We start from the raw sequence: 17,342 nt of genomic DNA, 5'->3' as shown, positions 1-17,342 counted from the left end.
CCAACCCCCGGGATTCCTGATTCACTAGATTTGGGCTGCACCTGACAATAGAATTTGCATTTCTATTAAGTTCCCCGGTGATTCTGGTGCTTACTCTTGGGAGGCTGATTGAGTCCTCTGCTTAAGTCCTTCTTTTGCTTAAGACCAGGTACAGGCAGCAGACACAATCTGAATGGGACAGCCTCACCTGCCTCTGCACAGGGTGAAAGGTTATGTTGATGATTGCAACATAATCTCTTAGAACAAGAAGTGAGAGATTTGAGGAGCCCTGCAGGGAGTGCAGGAGGTCCCTAATGAGCAGCCTGGGCTAATTGGGAACAAAACAAATGGCAGGATCTGCTGAATTCATCAGAAACTAATGAGCCATTTCCAATATTTCTCTTCTACTGGAAAACAAAAGGTTCAGAGCCTTATTTCCTTATCCAAAAGATGGATCCTGGCTCAGCATCTCTCCTGCCCAACAAACAGAGGAAGAGTCAGCAGTAGGCCCACAGCTGCCTTTAAGATCTTCAGGAACTACACCTGTCTCATCACTGTTCATATTCCATTGGCCCACCTAGCTGCAAGGGAGGCTGGGAAACAAAGTTTCTTGCTGCATATCCATGTGCCAGGCTAAAACTAGAGGGGGCTTTGCTACCCAAAGGCAGAAGGGGGAATGGATGTTGAGGGACAGTGATCAGTTTCTGCGACATGTGGGTAGATGGCTCTGTCTTAACAGATGCTACTACCACTTTCCTACCTCTTGGGTCCAGAGTCAAAACAGTAGATCATTTATCACACCACCTCTTTAAGCTCAGTATCTTTTCTTCTCTCTTTGCCACAAACAGTATGCTACGCATGCTTTAGCTGTCCATTCTGTGGCTTACCCGAAAAAAGGAACTAAGGTAACCCTACTTCCTCTCTTGCTCTTTGTGGTACCAAAGGGAGAGGAAAAAAAATGAATGCATTTGTGAATTTGCCTGATAACCTTTTTAAAAAGTGTAAAAACTTCTGAGAGGCTTCAAGTGGTATAATTTCCATGATCTTAATGGGAGCTGCCTAGGGAGCCAGCCTCTCTTCTTTAAGAATAAACCGTCTTCAAAGCCAACGCCGTCTCCTTCCTGTTGCACTTACTATCACTTGGTGATGCTTCCACTTCCCTCTGAGCCCTGAAGTCTGATTCAGTTTCACACATACTTATTGGGTGACCACTAAGTACCACTTTATAGTTCCATTTGTTATGTGTGCTTCCTAAGGGCAAAGACTATGGCTTAGTCAAGTCTAGTAAATATTCCAAAAGAGAATGAATAAATCAAATGAAGGAAGAAAGGAATGTACTGGATAGACAAGGGCTTCAAAGATGATAAAACTAAGTTCCCTACCCTCAAGATTTTACAGTGAAAACTTTGACTTTGGACAATGCGTACTCCCTGTGAAGAAATAGTGCCTGCAGGGGTCACCAAGGGCATAGTCCTCCAACTGTGGTGCGCTCACAGCACCCACAGCCACCAGCCTGGACCTGCACCTCCACCATAGACATCGAAGCAATCAGAGGGGTGGCCGATGGCTAACGTTGATGGGGAAGGACAGGCCATGAAGAGGATGCTGGCCCCACTGGCTTCTGGGTGAATAGCCACCAGATGCCCATTAACCTGACAAGTTTGTTCTAATTAGCAGCCAATGCACCAAGTACCTACAGAGGAGCTGGGATATAGAGACAGGTGGTTTCTGTCTAGACCCTTTCTCAAATTATTTATTCAGCATATAGATTGAATAAAATCTGCTGCAAAAAGACCTCTTTAAAGAGTTAAAAAGCAAAGATGTCACTTTGAAGACTAAGATGCACTGGACCCATGCCATTTTCAATCGCTTCATATACATGAGAAAGCTGAACAATAAATGAGGAAGACTGAAGAATTGATGCCTTTGAATTATGGTGTTGGTGAAGAATATTGAATATTCGATGAACTGCCAGAAGAATGAACAACTCTGTCTTGGAAGAAATACAGCCAGAATGCTCCTTAGAAGGGAGGATGGCAATACCATCTCACCTACTTAGGACCTGTTAACAGGAGGGACCGGTCCCTGGAGAAGGACATCGTGCTTGGTAGAGGGTCAATGAAAAAGAGGAAGACCCTCAACGAGATGGATTGACACAGAGGCTGCAACATCGGGCTCAAACACAGCCACAGTTGTGAGGATGGCGCAGGACCGGGCAGTGTTTCGTTCTGTACGTAGAGTCGCTATGAGTTGGAAACGGCTGGATGGCACCTAACAACATAGACCCTTTCTAGTTAGAGCCTAGGAGTTTGCTGTTTGTTGTTGTTAGGTGCCGTCCAGTCGGTTCCGACTCGTGGTAACCCTATGTACAACAGAACGAAACCCTGCCCAGTCCTGGGCCATCCTTATGATCATTGTTATGCTTGAGCCCATTGTTGTAGCCACTGTGTCAGTCTATCTTGTTGAGGGTCTTCCTCTTTTTTGCTGACCCTTTACCAAGCATGATGTCCTTCTCCAGGGACTGGTCTCTCCTGATAACATGTTCACAATATGTGAGAAGCAGTCTCACCATCCATGCTTCCAAGAAGCATTCTAGCTGTAGCTCTTCTAAGGCAGATTTGTTCAGAGAAATGCAGAATCTGGAGTCCACCTCAGATCTACCTGTCTTAACAAGGTTTCCAAGTGATTCATATGTCCATCAACATTTGAGAAACACCAGAATAGTCTCTGAGGAAATTGGGTTTCAGATTCAAAAGACATAGGTCAAGTGACCAGGTCTGCCTTTCAGTAGGTTCATAGTCTATCTAGGGCAGGGCACCTCACTTCTCTGGGCCTAGGTTTCCTTTCCCATAAAACATGAGGGTTGGGTTGGATAACCTCTAGGGCTCCGTTCTGCACTCCCACTATGTGCCTATGGCTTGCCCAGGGTTGCACAGAGATAAACAGCAGCACCAGGACTGGAACCAGACCTCCTTCCAAAGCTTTCTCCACCACACTTGCTCCCAGGCAAGGCCAGCTGGCCATTTTCATTTACATCCCAGCTGCCCCTGGGTCAGGGATGACCAAGACAGCCTGGGAGGAGACCAAAGCCCCAGTGCTGCATCTGGGCTCAGGCTCAACAGCAAGTACAGTGAGCAAGAGCCCAGGGGGTCAAGAATGGCGTGGGCCATGGCTCTCCTGCGCTGCCATGAAGTCTCAAATAGGCCTCTCGGCCTCTCTAGGCTCCCGCTTCCTCATCTGAAAACAACAAAACTGACCTGCCAATCTCTCTTTCTCATCTTCTGTGATTTGCTGACCTCAGAATCCTTCCTGTTAAAGGGAAAAGCAGGATCCTTGGTGGTACCACTGAGGTAGCCGCCAGGGTTCAACCACTACGTTCAGGCCTTCCTAAGCAGGGCTTCAAACTGGTTCCTTCCAATTTGAACCCCTGCTGAGAATTTGCATTTCCACCTCAGACATACTGAATCAGAATCTACTTTTTTTTTTTTAGAATCTACACTTTAACAAGATTCCCAGGTGATTCTTATGTATAATAAATTCTGAGAACTACTGCTCTGCTAGTGGTTCTCAGAATCGGTCTCTAACATCACCTGGGAACGTGTTAGAAGTGCAAATTCTAAGCAGGGGTTATAACCAGAACTAACAGTTGGAAGCCCTGTTCCTAAGTCTTTAACCACTGACTACATGAATGAAGGGTTCCTTCACACACTCAGCAAACATTTGTTGATGCCATACTAAGTTCCAGGCCCTCCATGGTTGGATAGGACATACTCCTTATGGAGCTCCCAATTCAGTAGGGGGGATGGAGGGGGAAATGCAGACATGTGCACAGATGGTTCCCATACAGTGTGATCAGTGCTCCAAGAGAGCACAGACTGAGGTGGGAGGCATAGGGAGAAGTCAGGGAGGACTCCCTGAAGGAGGTGAGGCCTGGCATGAAGAATGGGGTTCACTGAACCCAGGTGCTTCACAGAAATCAAACTTGCGTTCTGGTTGAAATGCAAAGCCCTCAGCTATTGTTCTGTTACTGGGTCAAGAGCTTCCAGGCCAATCCCTTACCGGAAGTATATTCACCCATTTGCAAAGAAGGCATGAGGCAGGGGAAGCAGTTCACACTTGCTGTGTGCCAGGCACAGACACTCGCTGTGTGTTTTGTATAAATTGCCTCATTTAATTTTTATGACCTATAGAGAATGTGCTCTCCGTTATCCCCATTTGCAAGATGAGAAAAACTGAGGCACAGAGAAGTTAAGTAATGTGTCCTTGATCACAGAGAATTGTTAACTCTCTGGATTGTTAACCGCTATGAAAAGCAGGGTTTGCCAATCCTGGAGTGCTTGTGGGTAGAGGGGGAGAAAGCAGAAAAACAGACAAGGGGAAATGCTTCACCAAAAAGAAAAAAAAAAAAGGTGTGGCAAATTGGGGGAGGGAGGCAGGACACCAAGGCCTGGGTAGGTGGCCAGCAGGGCTTATACAGGGATTGTGACTTTTCTAGCCCAACTGGGCATTTGTTACTATTGTTACCTCAATAGTGCAGCTCCAGGGTTCATGCGGCGCCTGCTCACCAGGGAGGCTCCTGCTAGGCCCTCTCTGCAAGGGAGATCGTCCCCACCTGTTGTCTCTGATCTCCTAACAAAAGGTGCTCCTTGGCAGTGAGCTCAGGGCTCCAGGCTGCTCTCTCCCCAAAGGGTCTGTTCTCCTGGGTCTGTTGATCTATCTCATATTTTAGTCTTCTTTCCCTCTCTGTGGTAGCTTGTGATGTCTCTACACCATGGGACCTCCCATGGATTCCGTGCCTAGGTGGAGACTTGCAGAGCTCCCACCCAACCTTTTGCAGAGCTAGGAGATCTAAAAATCCCCAAAACAGGCGTAGACCCTAGGGAAACGGTGGGGGCAGGCAAATCGGAAACACCCCTGCAGTGCCACCCAAACAATTTAGACTTTTTAAATTTATATGGTTTTTTTTTTTTTTTTGGCTAGTTTTCCACACAGTCCCTTGAGGGGTGGAGAAAAGGGAGCTAATTTTTGGCACTTGCTGTGAAGCAAGACACTGTGCTTTGTGTAGTTTATCTTATTTTATCCTCACCATAACCCTACAAGGTAAAGTGCACTATCCCTATTTCACAGATGAGGAAAATGAGGTTCAGAGAAGTTAAGTAACTTGCCTAGGGTCACACAGCCAATAAGTGGAGGAGACATGAAGCCAGATTTCTTTGACTCCAAGGTCCGTGGCTCTTTAAGAGTTGTAACTCCATCCATGTGTTTTTGATTAGGAAATAGTTACAAAATTGGGGAAAACATCACAAAGTTATAGAAGCATGATTTTTAAAGCTAGCATGAATCAAGATTATTTAGAAGTTCTTTTATCTTACAAAGAAGGAACCCAAGGCCTAGGCCTAGAAGTCCAGGGAATTATGCAAAGTCACAGCTAATTATTAAAACCAAGATAACCCAAGTCTCTGCCCAATGTTTGTGGGCATTGTGTTTAGTTTAGTGTAGTTTAGTTCAGTTCCATTCCGCTCTGCTGTGCTCCACTTCCCTCCATTTGAAAGGCCTTTCCTCAGAAGCAGTTTCAGCTTCAGGAATAAACACCTCCAAAAACAAAAAATCTGTTACCATCAAGTGAATCCAACTCACTCTATTTATGCAGAGTAGAACCACTCCATAGGATTTTCTTGGCTAAAATCTTTACACAAGTAGACCTCCAGGCCTTTCTTTCGCAGTCCTGCAGAGTAGGTTTGAACCACCAACCTTTAGGTTAACAGACAAGCGCAAACCGTTTGCGCCAACCAGGGACCTCAAACACCTCCAGAAAGAGCAATACGATGACTGCCCAAACTCTGCTAAGAAGGGAGGAGTAGCCAGGGTTGGAAAAGTTTCTCCTAAAGCTATAGAGAAAATAGGGAGACACCAAGTGTCTGCCCAGGGGTTGATTCGGTGCCAGACTGCAGGAATTCTACCACTGAAAGGCGGGACCACAGCAAAAGGCAGCAGCATGGTTTAGGGCTCCTTGCTCCCAATGTTGCTCCATGTGGGGCTTGCATAGTCACTGTACACCGCTGGGTCCTGCCATCTGAGGGGTGCCCACAGGACTGGGTTCAGAATATTCTGCTAATTCATATGGTGCCCTGGTGGCTCGGTAATTGAAATTCTTGGCTGCTGATCAAACAGGTTCAAATCCACCAGCCGCTCCTTGGAAACCATATGAGTTGGAATTGACTCGACAGCAATGAGTTTGGTTGGTTAGTTGGTTGGCTGGTTGGCTGGTTGGGTGGGTTGGTGGGTTGGTTGGTTGGTTGGGTTTTTTCCTAACAGCCTAGCTGATTTTCATACTCTGGTACTGCCTTATCTTTCCTTCTGAAAAGTGTTTCAAAATTTTCCTTCACAGTGGTGTATCCTCCTTCATAATGTTTCTGGCTTATTCCCGCTTAGCCCAGGATGAAATCCCCAAGGAAGTCCCCAGAGTCCCTGCACACAATTCTTGTCCCTTGATTCTGAAGATCCTTTTCACCTCCCAGGAAAGGAAGCTCATTTCTCACGTGGGACTTAAATGCTTCAAAACTGAAAAGCAGTTGAAAGTAGAGACAAGGACAGCATAGGAAAGGGAATTTATAGACTAATTTCACTTACGATCAAAGATGCAAAAATCCTAAAAAAAAAAAAAAAAAGTCAAACAGATCCTTAAGTTTATATTTAAAAAACAAAATACAAAACCCCATGACTCAATTCAATGTATATGAGAAATTCAAAGATAGTCTAACTTTTGAAAATCCATTTATATAATTTACATCAAAAGGTTAAAGGGAAAAAGCCTTAGGATTATCTCAGATGCAGAAAATACATTTTCTAAAACTCAGCCATTCATGATTAAAAATTATCAAATTAGAAATAGAAAGGGACTTCCTGAATTTGACAAAGAATATCTCTCACAAAACCTCTAGTAAATATCCTATTTTAAAGGGAGACCTTTAGAAGCGTTCTCTTCGGAAACAGGAGTAAGACAAGAATGCCCTCTATCACAGCTTCTGTCTCAACACTGTACTTGCGGTCCCAGCCAGCACAGTAAGAAAAATAAAAGAAATAAAAGGTAAAAGGATGCAAAGGAAAAAATAATGACATTGTCATTATCCCCAGACAATATTACCGCTTAACATGGAAAATCCAAGAGACTCTACAGACAAGCCATTAAAGGACAAATCATTAAAAGAATTCAGCAAAATTACTAAATATAGGTCAATACATAAAAATCAAATGTGGAAAAAAATAAACTGTGTTTCAAAACATAAAACACAATTTAAAATGTAATTTACAAACAATTGTTATTATGGAAAACCCCAACCATACACAAAGGTCGACAGAACAGCACAATAAATCCTGTGTACTCATCTCGTAGCCAATGTTGTCCTCCTATATCCCAAACTCCTTTACCCCTTCCATATCATTTTGAAAAAAAATCCCAGATGCATATGATTTTACCCGTACATACTTCAGTGTGTATCTCTAAAAGATAAGACTCTTTTGGAAAAAAATAATAATAATAATACCATTATTACACATAAAAATTAGAATTCTTTAATGTAATTGAATAGTCAGTGCTCAAAGTTCTAATTGTCCCCTGTTTATTAGAACTGTTTTAGAGTTTGTTTGCAATTGTTTGACATGGCCCTTTAGTCTCAATTAATTTATAGGATCACCTCCATTCCCCCCCTCCACCTTTTAATTTATTTTTAGGAAATCGAGTCACTTGCCCTGCAGAGGTTACCACAACCTAAATTTTGCTGCTTGCATCCTCATGGCATAATTTAGCATGTTTCTCTGTCTTCTATATTTCCTAGAAATTACTACTTAGATCTAGAGGCTTGATAAGATTCAGGTTTGGTTTTTCCTTTTGGCGAGAGCACTTCAAAGAGGGTATTATATTCTTCCCTTAAGAAACATAATGTTTTGCTTGTCTCTCTCTTCGTGATGCCAGCAACTAGAGAACCAATAATTCATTCAAGGTTGCAAAATAGTGATATTGAAGTTCTACCATTCTTTCTTCATATATTAGTTGGAAAACTATAAAGAGAAGCTTTTCCTCATCTACTATTTATTCATTCAGTGGTACAGTTTACATAGGAAGGCAGGATAAATGGCTTAATTCTTTTCCTTTATTTACCAGTTTTCATAATGAGTTGGTTCCCCAGGACCCTCCAACAGTGACCTAGTCATTTCCTTAATTATTGTAATGAACTCATGGATTTAAACATATGAAAGTTTAATTTTGACATATAACATTTACAATAGGAATATATATAATCTACTAATAAATCTAAGGAGACTTGGTGGCACAACAGTTAAGTGCTCAGCTGCTAACCAAAAGATTGGTGGCTCAAATCCACCCAGTAGCTCCCCAGGGGAAAGACCTGGTGACCTGCTCCCGTAAAAACTACAGCCAAGAAAGCCCTGTGGGACAGTTGTACTCTGTCACATGGGGTCGCTATGAGTGGGAATCATCTTGACGGCACCCAAACAACAGTAATCTAACAAAAAGATGTGTGAGAGACTCTTATGAAGAAATTACACAATTTTATTAAAATAAAAGTAAACCTGAATAAACATGTTCTAAGGCTGTATTTAATATTCTTAGATAGAAAAACTCAGTGTTCTAAAGACGGTAATTTTCCCTAAATTGACCTATAAATGCAGTGCAATTCCAATTAAAAAAATCCCCTAACAGGGGTCTTGGTAGAACATGATAAATTGATCCTAAAATTCATATAGAAGGACCAAAAATAGTCAATACAAATTTGAAAAAAAGCAAAGTGGGAGAGTTTGCTTGGCTAGATATAAAAAATTACTTTAAGGCTGTAATCAATAAGGCTGTATGATACTGGTTTTTGGTTTTTGTTTTGGGTATGATACTGGCTCAGGAATAGGCAGAAGAAAATAGAGAATCCAAAAATAAATGTACCAGTATATGGAAACTGGATATATGACAAAAATGACATTATAAAATAGTAGGAAAATGTCATCTTGAGATAACCGGTTATCCAGTTTTTACATTCTTACCTCACAAAACATACAAAATAAATGTCAGGTATATTCAGGATCTAAATGTGAAAAGCAAAACTTCAAAACCTTTAGAAGAAAATATAGGAGACTATTTTTATGAATTTGGGAAAGGGGAAATTTTCTTACCTGTGATTCAAAAACACGAACCTTACAGAAAATCACTGATAAATCTGGCTGTATTAAAATTTAAAGCTTTTGATAAGACAGCATAAACAAAGGTAAAAGACAAACCACAGATTAGAAGAGAATATCTGCAATGCATATAACCAGCGAAGGATTGGTATGCATCCAAAATACAGTGAGAACTTCTACAAATAGGTAAGGAAAAAGACAACCAACCCAAAAGAAAAATAAGTGAAAGACGTTGTTGTTGTTGTTACGTGCCACTGAGTCAGTTCTGACCCATAGCCACCCCACATACAACAGAAGGAAACACTGCCTGGTCCCGCACCATCCTCAGAATTGTTATGCTCGAGCCCATCGTTGCAGTCACTGTGCCAGTCCATCTCGTTGAGGGTCTTCCTCTTTTTTGCTGACCCTCTACTTTACCAAGCACGATGGCCTTCTCCAGGGACTGATCCCTCCTGATAACATGCCCAAAGTATGTGAGACGTCCTCTTGCCGTCCTTGCTTCTAAGGAGCATTCTGGCTGTACTTCTTCCAGGTAGAAGATATAAACAGGCAATTAACAGAAACTCAAATAAATAGCCATACATAAAAAAGTTTAACCTTGCTACTGTACAGGAAAATTCAAGTTAAAACAGCAAAGAGGTATCATTTTGTATATATCAGATTAGCAAAAGTTTAAAAGTCTGTAAACACCCATTATTGATGAGGACATGAAGCATCAGAAATTCAGAGCAACTTGGCAATAGCCAGTAAAGTTTAAGATGCATATATCCTGCGATCCAACAATTCCACTCCCGGGTGTACCTTCGAGAAACTCTTGCACATATGATCAGGGACTCAGCCAAGAAGATTCATTGCAGCATGGTTTGTAATTGTGAAAAATTGGGAACAGTCAACAGTAAAAAGTATACATAAATTGTGGTATGTTCACACAATGAAATATTGGACAGCAGCTTGAAATAAATGAATGAAAGCTACACGTATTAACGTGGATTAACCTCAAAAACAATGTCAAGCAAAATAAAGCAAGTTGCAAAGTTTCATAAATGATACCATTTATTTAAATTTAAATATGTAAAATAACACCAAGTGTTGTTTATGGGTGCATTTATATGTTGCAAAGGTATAAAAATATGCATGAGGACTGATAAATACAGAATTTAAAATGGTAGTTACTCCTGGGAAGAGAGCGAGGGTAATAGGACTGCACAGCGACAAAGTGGAGGCTGAAATGTTTTATTTCTTTAGGAAAAAACGTGCATCTAATATGACAAAATATTAAGATTTTACAAAGCTAGGTGTAAGTACACAGATGATCATTATATAGTATTTTTTCTATTTTCTGCTTCAAATATTTTACAGATTCGTTAAGCAGCTGAAAGTTGTAAGTTATTATACAAAAAACTGACTTAGTTTGTTCCAATACTTCCTAAATATCAGGTTATTTTACTAGGAGAAAAAAAATTATCCTTCCAGAGTCCACATCCCAGAACTAACAGGATTTTAATTTTAATCAAAATGGTGAAATGACACAAACGTGGAAACTCAGCTTTTGGTCAATACACATGCGCCCTCTGCTGGTAGCGTCGTGCCCTTTTCCAAAGTTCAAAATGGTTGGGAAGAGCTGCGTTAAGTCTTCAAGGAGGTAGCTTTTCCTGAACCATCAATATTAAGAAAAGAAAACTTCACAGAATCCCTCTTGTTTCAAAGGTCCTTTAATCAGCTGTCACTCTCTGTTAACATTACATATTATCCAAACCAAACACCAAGTCCGTTGCTGTTGTGTCGACTCCAACTCAGAGCGACCCCATAGGACAGAGCAGAACTGCCCCATAGGGTTTCCAAGGAACAACTGGTAGGTGCAAACTGGCGACGTTTTGATTAACAGCCTAAGCTCTTAACCACTGCCCCACCAGGGCTCTACACATATTACCCAAAAATAAATAAATAAATAAATAAAGTTACCCAAGGCAGAATAAATTCCAAGTACGACCCCAATCAACCTTCCCAATGCATCTTGTGCGTTAAAAATTTGGTCCCCACTCTAAAATCTGGAGGTTGAAATGTGAGACAGTGGATGCTACCCTTGAAGTTTGGGAATGGAAGAAGGGAACTCAAGTTGAAAAGAGGCTCTGGAAAAAAAAAAAAATATTGAACACTGGAAAATGATTTACCTGTAGTATTAAAGGAATAATGCTAATGGGATGCTAGGTGAACTTTTCCAGTCCTCTTTTAAAGTTATAATGGCTTAAAATAAACAAAACTAAGAAGAAATAAATTAAATCCATGCAAAGATCTACTGCTCTTCTCATTCTTAAGGAGTTACCCAATATGATCTTCAGAGCAACCATCAAAAAGAACTGTGTGGCCTGCATAAGCCTCCCTCACAGGGTAACTTTTTTTTTTTAATCAATTTGTTTTAGCCATAAGAAAAATTCAAACACACATAAACTTCCCAATCTAACATATTATTTCCTTTTGTTGTTTCTTTGTCTAGTTTTTATCCATCCACATACATATTTTACTGAGTTCTAACACACTATTCTGGAAACCCTGGTGGCGTAGTGGTTAAGTGCTACAGCTGCTAACCAAAGGGTCGGTAGTTTGAATCCACCAGGCGCTCCTTGGAAACTCTATGGGGCAGTTCTACTCTGTCCTATAGGGTTGCTATGAGTCGGAATCGACTCGACAGCCCTAGGTTTGGCTTTTTGAACACACTATTCTATAGTTCACATTTACTTATCATATCTTATTTTCCATGTTGCTTATTTATCTTCCTAAAATAATTTTTCTATGCCGTAAATTACTTCCCCAGCCTTCCATTGCTAGGTTGGTTCCAATTTTTCATTATTAATGATAATGTTGCAGTAAGTAAGTTGGTACAAAAAGCTTATTTCTTCTTTTGAGTTGTTTCCTTCTAATAAATACCCAGAAGTAAGGTTCTTGATCAAAGGCTAGTGGCATTTTTCTGGTTCTTGATATATACTGTCATATCGCTTTCCCAAAGGGTCTTACTAATTTCAATGTCACTTGCTATATGCCAGCACTGATTTCTGCAATGTTGGCTAATTTCTAGATCTAATGTACCTCATTGTTCTCATTTGCCTGCATTTAACTGTTCACCAGGTAGACGTTTTCCCATTATTGCATCTCCTCCTGTGATTATTGCTGTGTTCTTTTGCTGAGTGAGGATCCTCTTTGTTTTCGCAGACCCAGAGCCAAGGAGTATGACCCTTGGCGCTCTCAGCACTTCCCCACCTGAGCATATCCAGGCCCCTGAGCCACATTCTGCTCAAAAGATGTAAGTGTCTAAAGTTGCAATAACATGAGCTTTTCTGCTTTTATCTTGCTTTTAATTAATTTAATTTCTGTTTCTTTCTGGGAGGCACATACTCTTGAGAGTATGCTCTGACAGCCAGCATTAAACTGTTGTTAAAGAACCAAAGGTTCTTGGGGAGGATTATATTGTGATGTAATTTTTTGGCTGAATGGGTAAAAAGTTAAGTCTAATTGTAACGATATGGAAGTGGCTTTTTCCACTTGTCCAAATATCTGAGATCTACAGAGATGCCTTAGAAAACTGAGGTCTGTCAACTCAAGCGTTGGTTTCTCCTCTCAGCATATACTTAGCTCTGGGCATAATAATTGCTAAATTCTGCTGAATGCTTACTATGTGCCAAGCCCTTTTAATATATATTAGGTCACTGACTTCCTCAGCTCAGCCAGTTAGGCCCAGGCATTTGATACAACTCCTCTTTGGCAGTAGCATCTACTACTATTATCTCTGCCTTCCACGTTGAACCATTGCCAATTGTGATCTCCCATGAGCCTTCAGGGGCCCTGGTGGTGCAATGGTTAAGCACTCCGCTGCTAACTGAAAGGTTGGTGGCTTGGACCCATAAGCAGCTTACAGGAGAAAAGACCTGGCAATCTGCTCCTGTAAAGATTACAGCCTAGGAAACCCTATGGGGCAGTTCTACTCCGTCATATAGAGTCACTATGAGTAGGAATCGACTCCACAACAACATGAGCCTTGGTGAAAGAACCTGCCCTCACCTTCCCTGGGGCCTAAGGATCCCCTTATGGGTCAGAAAGGCCATGCATTCCCCCAGGAACAAAGGGAGAAGTATGCTTAGGTGGCTGAGGTAACTACCTGAGGAATTCCATTATATAATATTTATACCTCATCTTTTTCCACAACAAATTTAAACTGCTTACAACAACAACCAAGAAAGAGATGAAATAATCAAAAAGAATTTTTAAAAAAATCAAGAACAAAAAGAGAGAACACAAACATTCCGCAAGAGTCATTACAGTCATTGTAACTGAATTTCAGACTTGACACAGATTCCTGAGTAATGAAAGCACCACAACAACAACAACAAAAAAGGGAGCAAGAGAGTAACACGATCAGTTTGGGCTCTCCTTTGCAGCATACCTATTCCTCAGGGAAAATAAAGTTTTTTTTCTAGCACTAAATTCTGAAGGATACTTCTTCTGTGAGTTTTTATAGAGTGACATTGAATGATTTAAAGACTCATATATTTACAGGAAATTCCATTTACCTCATTCAACAAATATTTCTCAAGCTTCTACAGTAAGGCCATATGCTAGCACAGCACAGTAAATATAACAGTGATTTAGTGAAAAATAAAATGCCCAGAATCAGGCCTGGCACATAGCAGGCACTCAGTACCTGGTAGCTGCTGCGGCTGTTACTGAAATGCTGGTGACTGTTTCTTAGTGGTCTTTTCACCTGCAGGGCATAAGTCAGTTATCCTCAGGGCACAGTCAGTGATAGCAATTCTACAAGGGATAAAACTAACACAGCACATGACCTTTTTTTCTAAGCTTTACCAAATTGGGTTTTTGTTTTTTTTTTTATTTTTTATTGTGCTTTAAATAACAGTTTACAGAGCCAATTAGTCTTTCATTCAATAGTTTGTACGTAATATGTTCCATGACATTCGTTGCCTTCCCCTCAATGCGTCAGCCTTCTCCCCATTTCTGCCCTGGGTTCCCTATCTCCTTTCTTCTGGGTTTTCGGCTCCTGCTGCCTTCTCATATTTCTTTTGGGCAAATGTTGTCCTTTTGATTTCATATAATTGATTGTTCTAAGGAACATGTTCCTCTCAGGTGTTGTTTATTTTATGGGCTTGTCTATTGCTTGCCTAAAAGTGGTCTCTGGGAATGGCTTCAGTTCCAGGTCAGAAGGGTATCTGAGAGCCATAGTCTTGGGTGTTCCTCCAGTCTCTGTCAGACCAGTAAGTCTAGTCTTTTTTGTGAATTTGATTTTTTTTTCTACATTTTTCTCCTGCTCTGTCCAGTCCCTTTGTTGTGATCCCAGTCAGAGCAGTCGGTATTGGTAGCTGGGAACCATCTAGTTCTCCTGGTCTCAGGATCTCATAGGCTGGGTTCATGTGGCCTGTTAGTCCTTTGGACTAACTGCTCCCTTGAGTCTTTGCCTTTCTTCACACTCCTTTGCTTCGGGTGGGAAGAGACCAATAGTTGTATCTTAGGTGACCACTCACAAGCTTTTAAGACCCCAGACGCTACTCATCAAAGTAGGATGCAGAACATTGTCTTTACAAACTTGATGGCTTGATGGCTGAATTTTATCAAGAATAGAATTCAGAGGCTATAAAGGAACGGGTGATTACATGTTCCTAAGACAATCTGTCCTAAACGTCTTTTTTTTTTTTTTTTTACAGCTAAGCCTTTGATGAAAGAAATTTCAGTTAAATAATTCTGTTATTCAATGAAAGGTACAAATACGTAACCTCAAAGAGAAAAACTGGTACTTACTCCACTCCCTAAGTTTTAGGATTTACCCCCAAGAGAACCCCAAAAGTGAAAATCGACCTTTCTAATCTCCCTTATTCAGACACATGTTGAGAAAAAGTGTTGAACAAGTATGTAAATTGTCCAGCACAGGGCCTGGTGCAGAATAGGCACTCCACCAGTGCCGGTTCGTTTTCCCTCCTCCTTGTCCACCAGAGAGTTTTCTCTTGAGTTTGGTCCTGTTGGTTTGCTCTTTTCAAGGGGCACTTTGAAAGGAGATAATGATGTACACCATCTGCACAGAGGACTTCCAGGACAGGGACCTGGTTCACAAGAGAAGTTGAATGCTGTGGAGACAATTCTTCTTCCAGGCGAAAGAGAAGGGAAGGCTCAAGCAAGACTGTTCAACCAGCAGTCGCTAGCCAACATCAGTATCGTGAGTGTAAATACCCAGAAGCTTGGTCTGAAAGTCCAATCTGGATCAGGCTCATCAACAAGGCCACCATGTACATTTGGGTAGATCACTTACTATATAAGGAGGCAAGCGAGGGCTAAAATCCAGCCTGTGGTTCAATCACCATGCCCCGCACCCCAAGATGGGGCTGCATCCACCTGAAGGACGGGGGTCCCATTTCTAATTCCTACAAAGGTACTGAATGGGTAGCTATGGCCCCACTCTGTCATCCTGTCTCAGGAGGAACCTCCATGTTGTCTTGGCCCATAGGGATAGGTGAAGACTGAAATTGCTGGGATCATCTGTCTGAGATTTCCAGAAAGTTAGCAAAATGATGCAGCAGTAAATAAAGCTGGCTTTGATTTAAAACAGCTAACCATTAAACACAGCAACACCAATCAATCAAAGGTGGAAATAGCTTCACTTTGATCCAGCTCTGGAGACCATGGTTTAGCATCAAAAAAAGGAGGCGGACCATGAAGTGTATTCTATTCCTCTTTTCTCCTGTGAAAATATACCTAGCAGTGTTAAATCAAAGGCTACACCTTAGGCTCCCCTGAAAGGCTACATACTCTCTAAGACCTCTCTCCTCTGCTTCATCTGGAACTCAACACGAATTCCATTCTGTTACCTTGTCCAACATAATCCTCCTTTGACGGGTCTTCTTAGTTTCCTACACGTATCATGGTCTCCCCTCCCCCTTAATTTCTCACCTTTAGGAGAGGGAATTGACTGGCAAAACCAAGAGAAAGAAAAGAACCAAGACAGAAAAGTCCAAGGCACCCGAAGGGGAGAGAGAAGGAAAGATCCACGGCAGAGCAGAGGCTGCTGTTGGTAAGGGAGTGTGCTTTCAAGGAATGACACATGGAAAATCCCTAAAGTGTGGGGGTGGGAGGTGGCTAGGAGAATCAGTATGGACCCTACAGGCAAGCTCTGTTTTGAGCAGGGCTTCAAACTGGTTGCATTTCCACCCCAGATATACTGAACCAGAATCTATAGTTTAACGAAATTCCCAGGTGATTTTTATGTATAATAAATCTTGAGAACCCCTGCTCTACTAGTGATTCTCAGACTTGGTCCCTAACCAGCAGCATTAGCATCACCTGGGAACTTGTTAGAAATGCAAATTCTCAGCAGGTTGAACCAGAACAAAGGGATTTGAACCCCTGGTTCTGGGTCTCCTTGACTACCACAACTAAGAGATTGTTGCTACTTTCCTTCATGTTCATATCTTAGTAGACGGACAGAGGAAACCAGGGAGCCTAGAGGCCTGTGATCACCAAGAGAGAAAATGATGATGATGATGATGATGATGATGATGATGATGATGACAGCAGCAACAATTTACTGCATAACCAGTAAACTAGTTGCTGTCGAGTTGACTTTGACTCATGGTGACCTCATGCATGTTAGAGTAGAACTATGCTCCATCAGGTTTTCAATGGCTGATTTTTTAGAGGTAGATCACCAGGCTTTTCTTCCAAGGCATCTCTAGATGGACTCAAACCTCCAACATTCTAGTTAACAGCTGAGTGTTTTAACCATTTGCACCACCCAGGGACTCCATTTACTGAATGCCTACTGTATTAAGAGCTCTGCATGTATGATCTAATGAAATCCTCACAACATCTCCATGAGTGGGGGAGAGTCTTAGAGGATGGAAAGCTTGAACTCTGCCACGTTATGAAACTGCAGCCTCAAGTCAGACTCAAGCCTGACTTTCCAGCTGTGTTCAACAGGTCTCCCCTCCAGGAGTCTTGCCCCTACCATAAGTCAGGGTGAAATACAATTTTTTTTGTAGCAGGATTGCTGAGTCGTAGTCAACCTAAATAGGATAAGGCAGTTTCTCAAAGGGTGGTTTGTGGACTACCTTTATTTTTTTTTACTTTAAAAAAAATTTTATTTTGTTGTTTTGTTGAGAATATACACAGCAAAACATACACCA

General features: G+C 41.6%; 1 protein-coding gene across 1 annotated transcript in view; it reads left to right on the top strand.

Annotated features, from left to right (window-relative positions):
* The window catches only part of KIAA2012 (KIAA2012 ortholog), a 144,879-nt gene that overhangs the window by 112,156 nt on the left and 15,381 nt on the right, over window positions 1–17,342 (top strand). Inside the window, exons 16-19 of the mRNA XM_023542319.2 lie at window positions 12,373–12,463; window positions 12,601–12,608; window positions 15,222–15,379; window positions 16,117–16,231. Of these exons, the coding sequence (XP_023398087.1) occupies window positions 12,373–12,463; window positions 12,601–12,608; window positions 15,222–15,379; window positions 16,117–16,231 (372 nt within the window). The remainder of the gene's footprint in view (window positions 1–12,372; window positions 12,464–12,600; window positions 12,609–15,221; window positions 15,380–16,116; window positions 16,232–17,342) is intronic.

This window comes from Loxodonta africana, chromosome 6 (assembly GCF_030014295.1).
Source record: "Loxodonta africana isolate mLoxAfr1 chromosome 6, mLoxAfr1.hap2, whole genome shotgun sequence".
Lineage (NCBI taxonomy): Eukaryota > Metazoa > Chordata > Mammalia > Proboscidea > Elephantidae > Loxodonta > Loxodonta africana.
The sequence above is the reverse complement of the archived record's forward strand: the minus strand, read 5'-3'. Positions and strand labels throughout refer to the sequence as shown.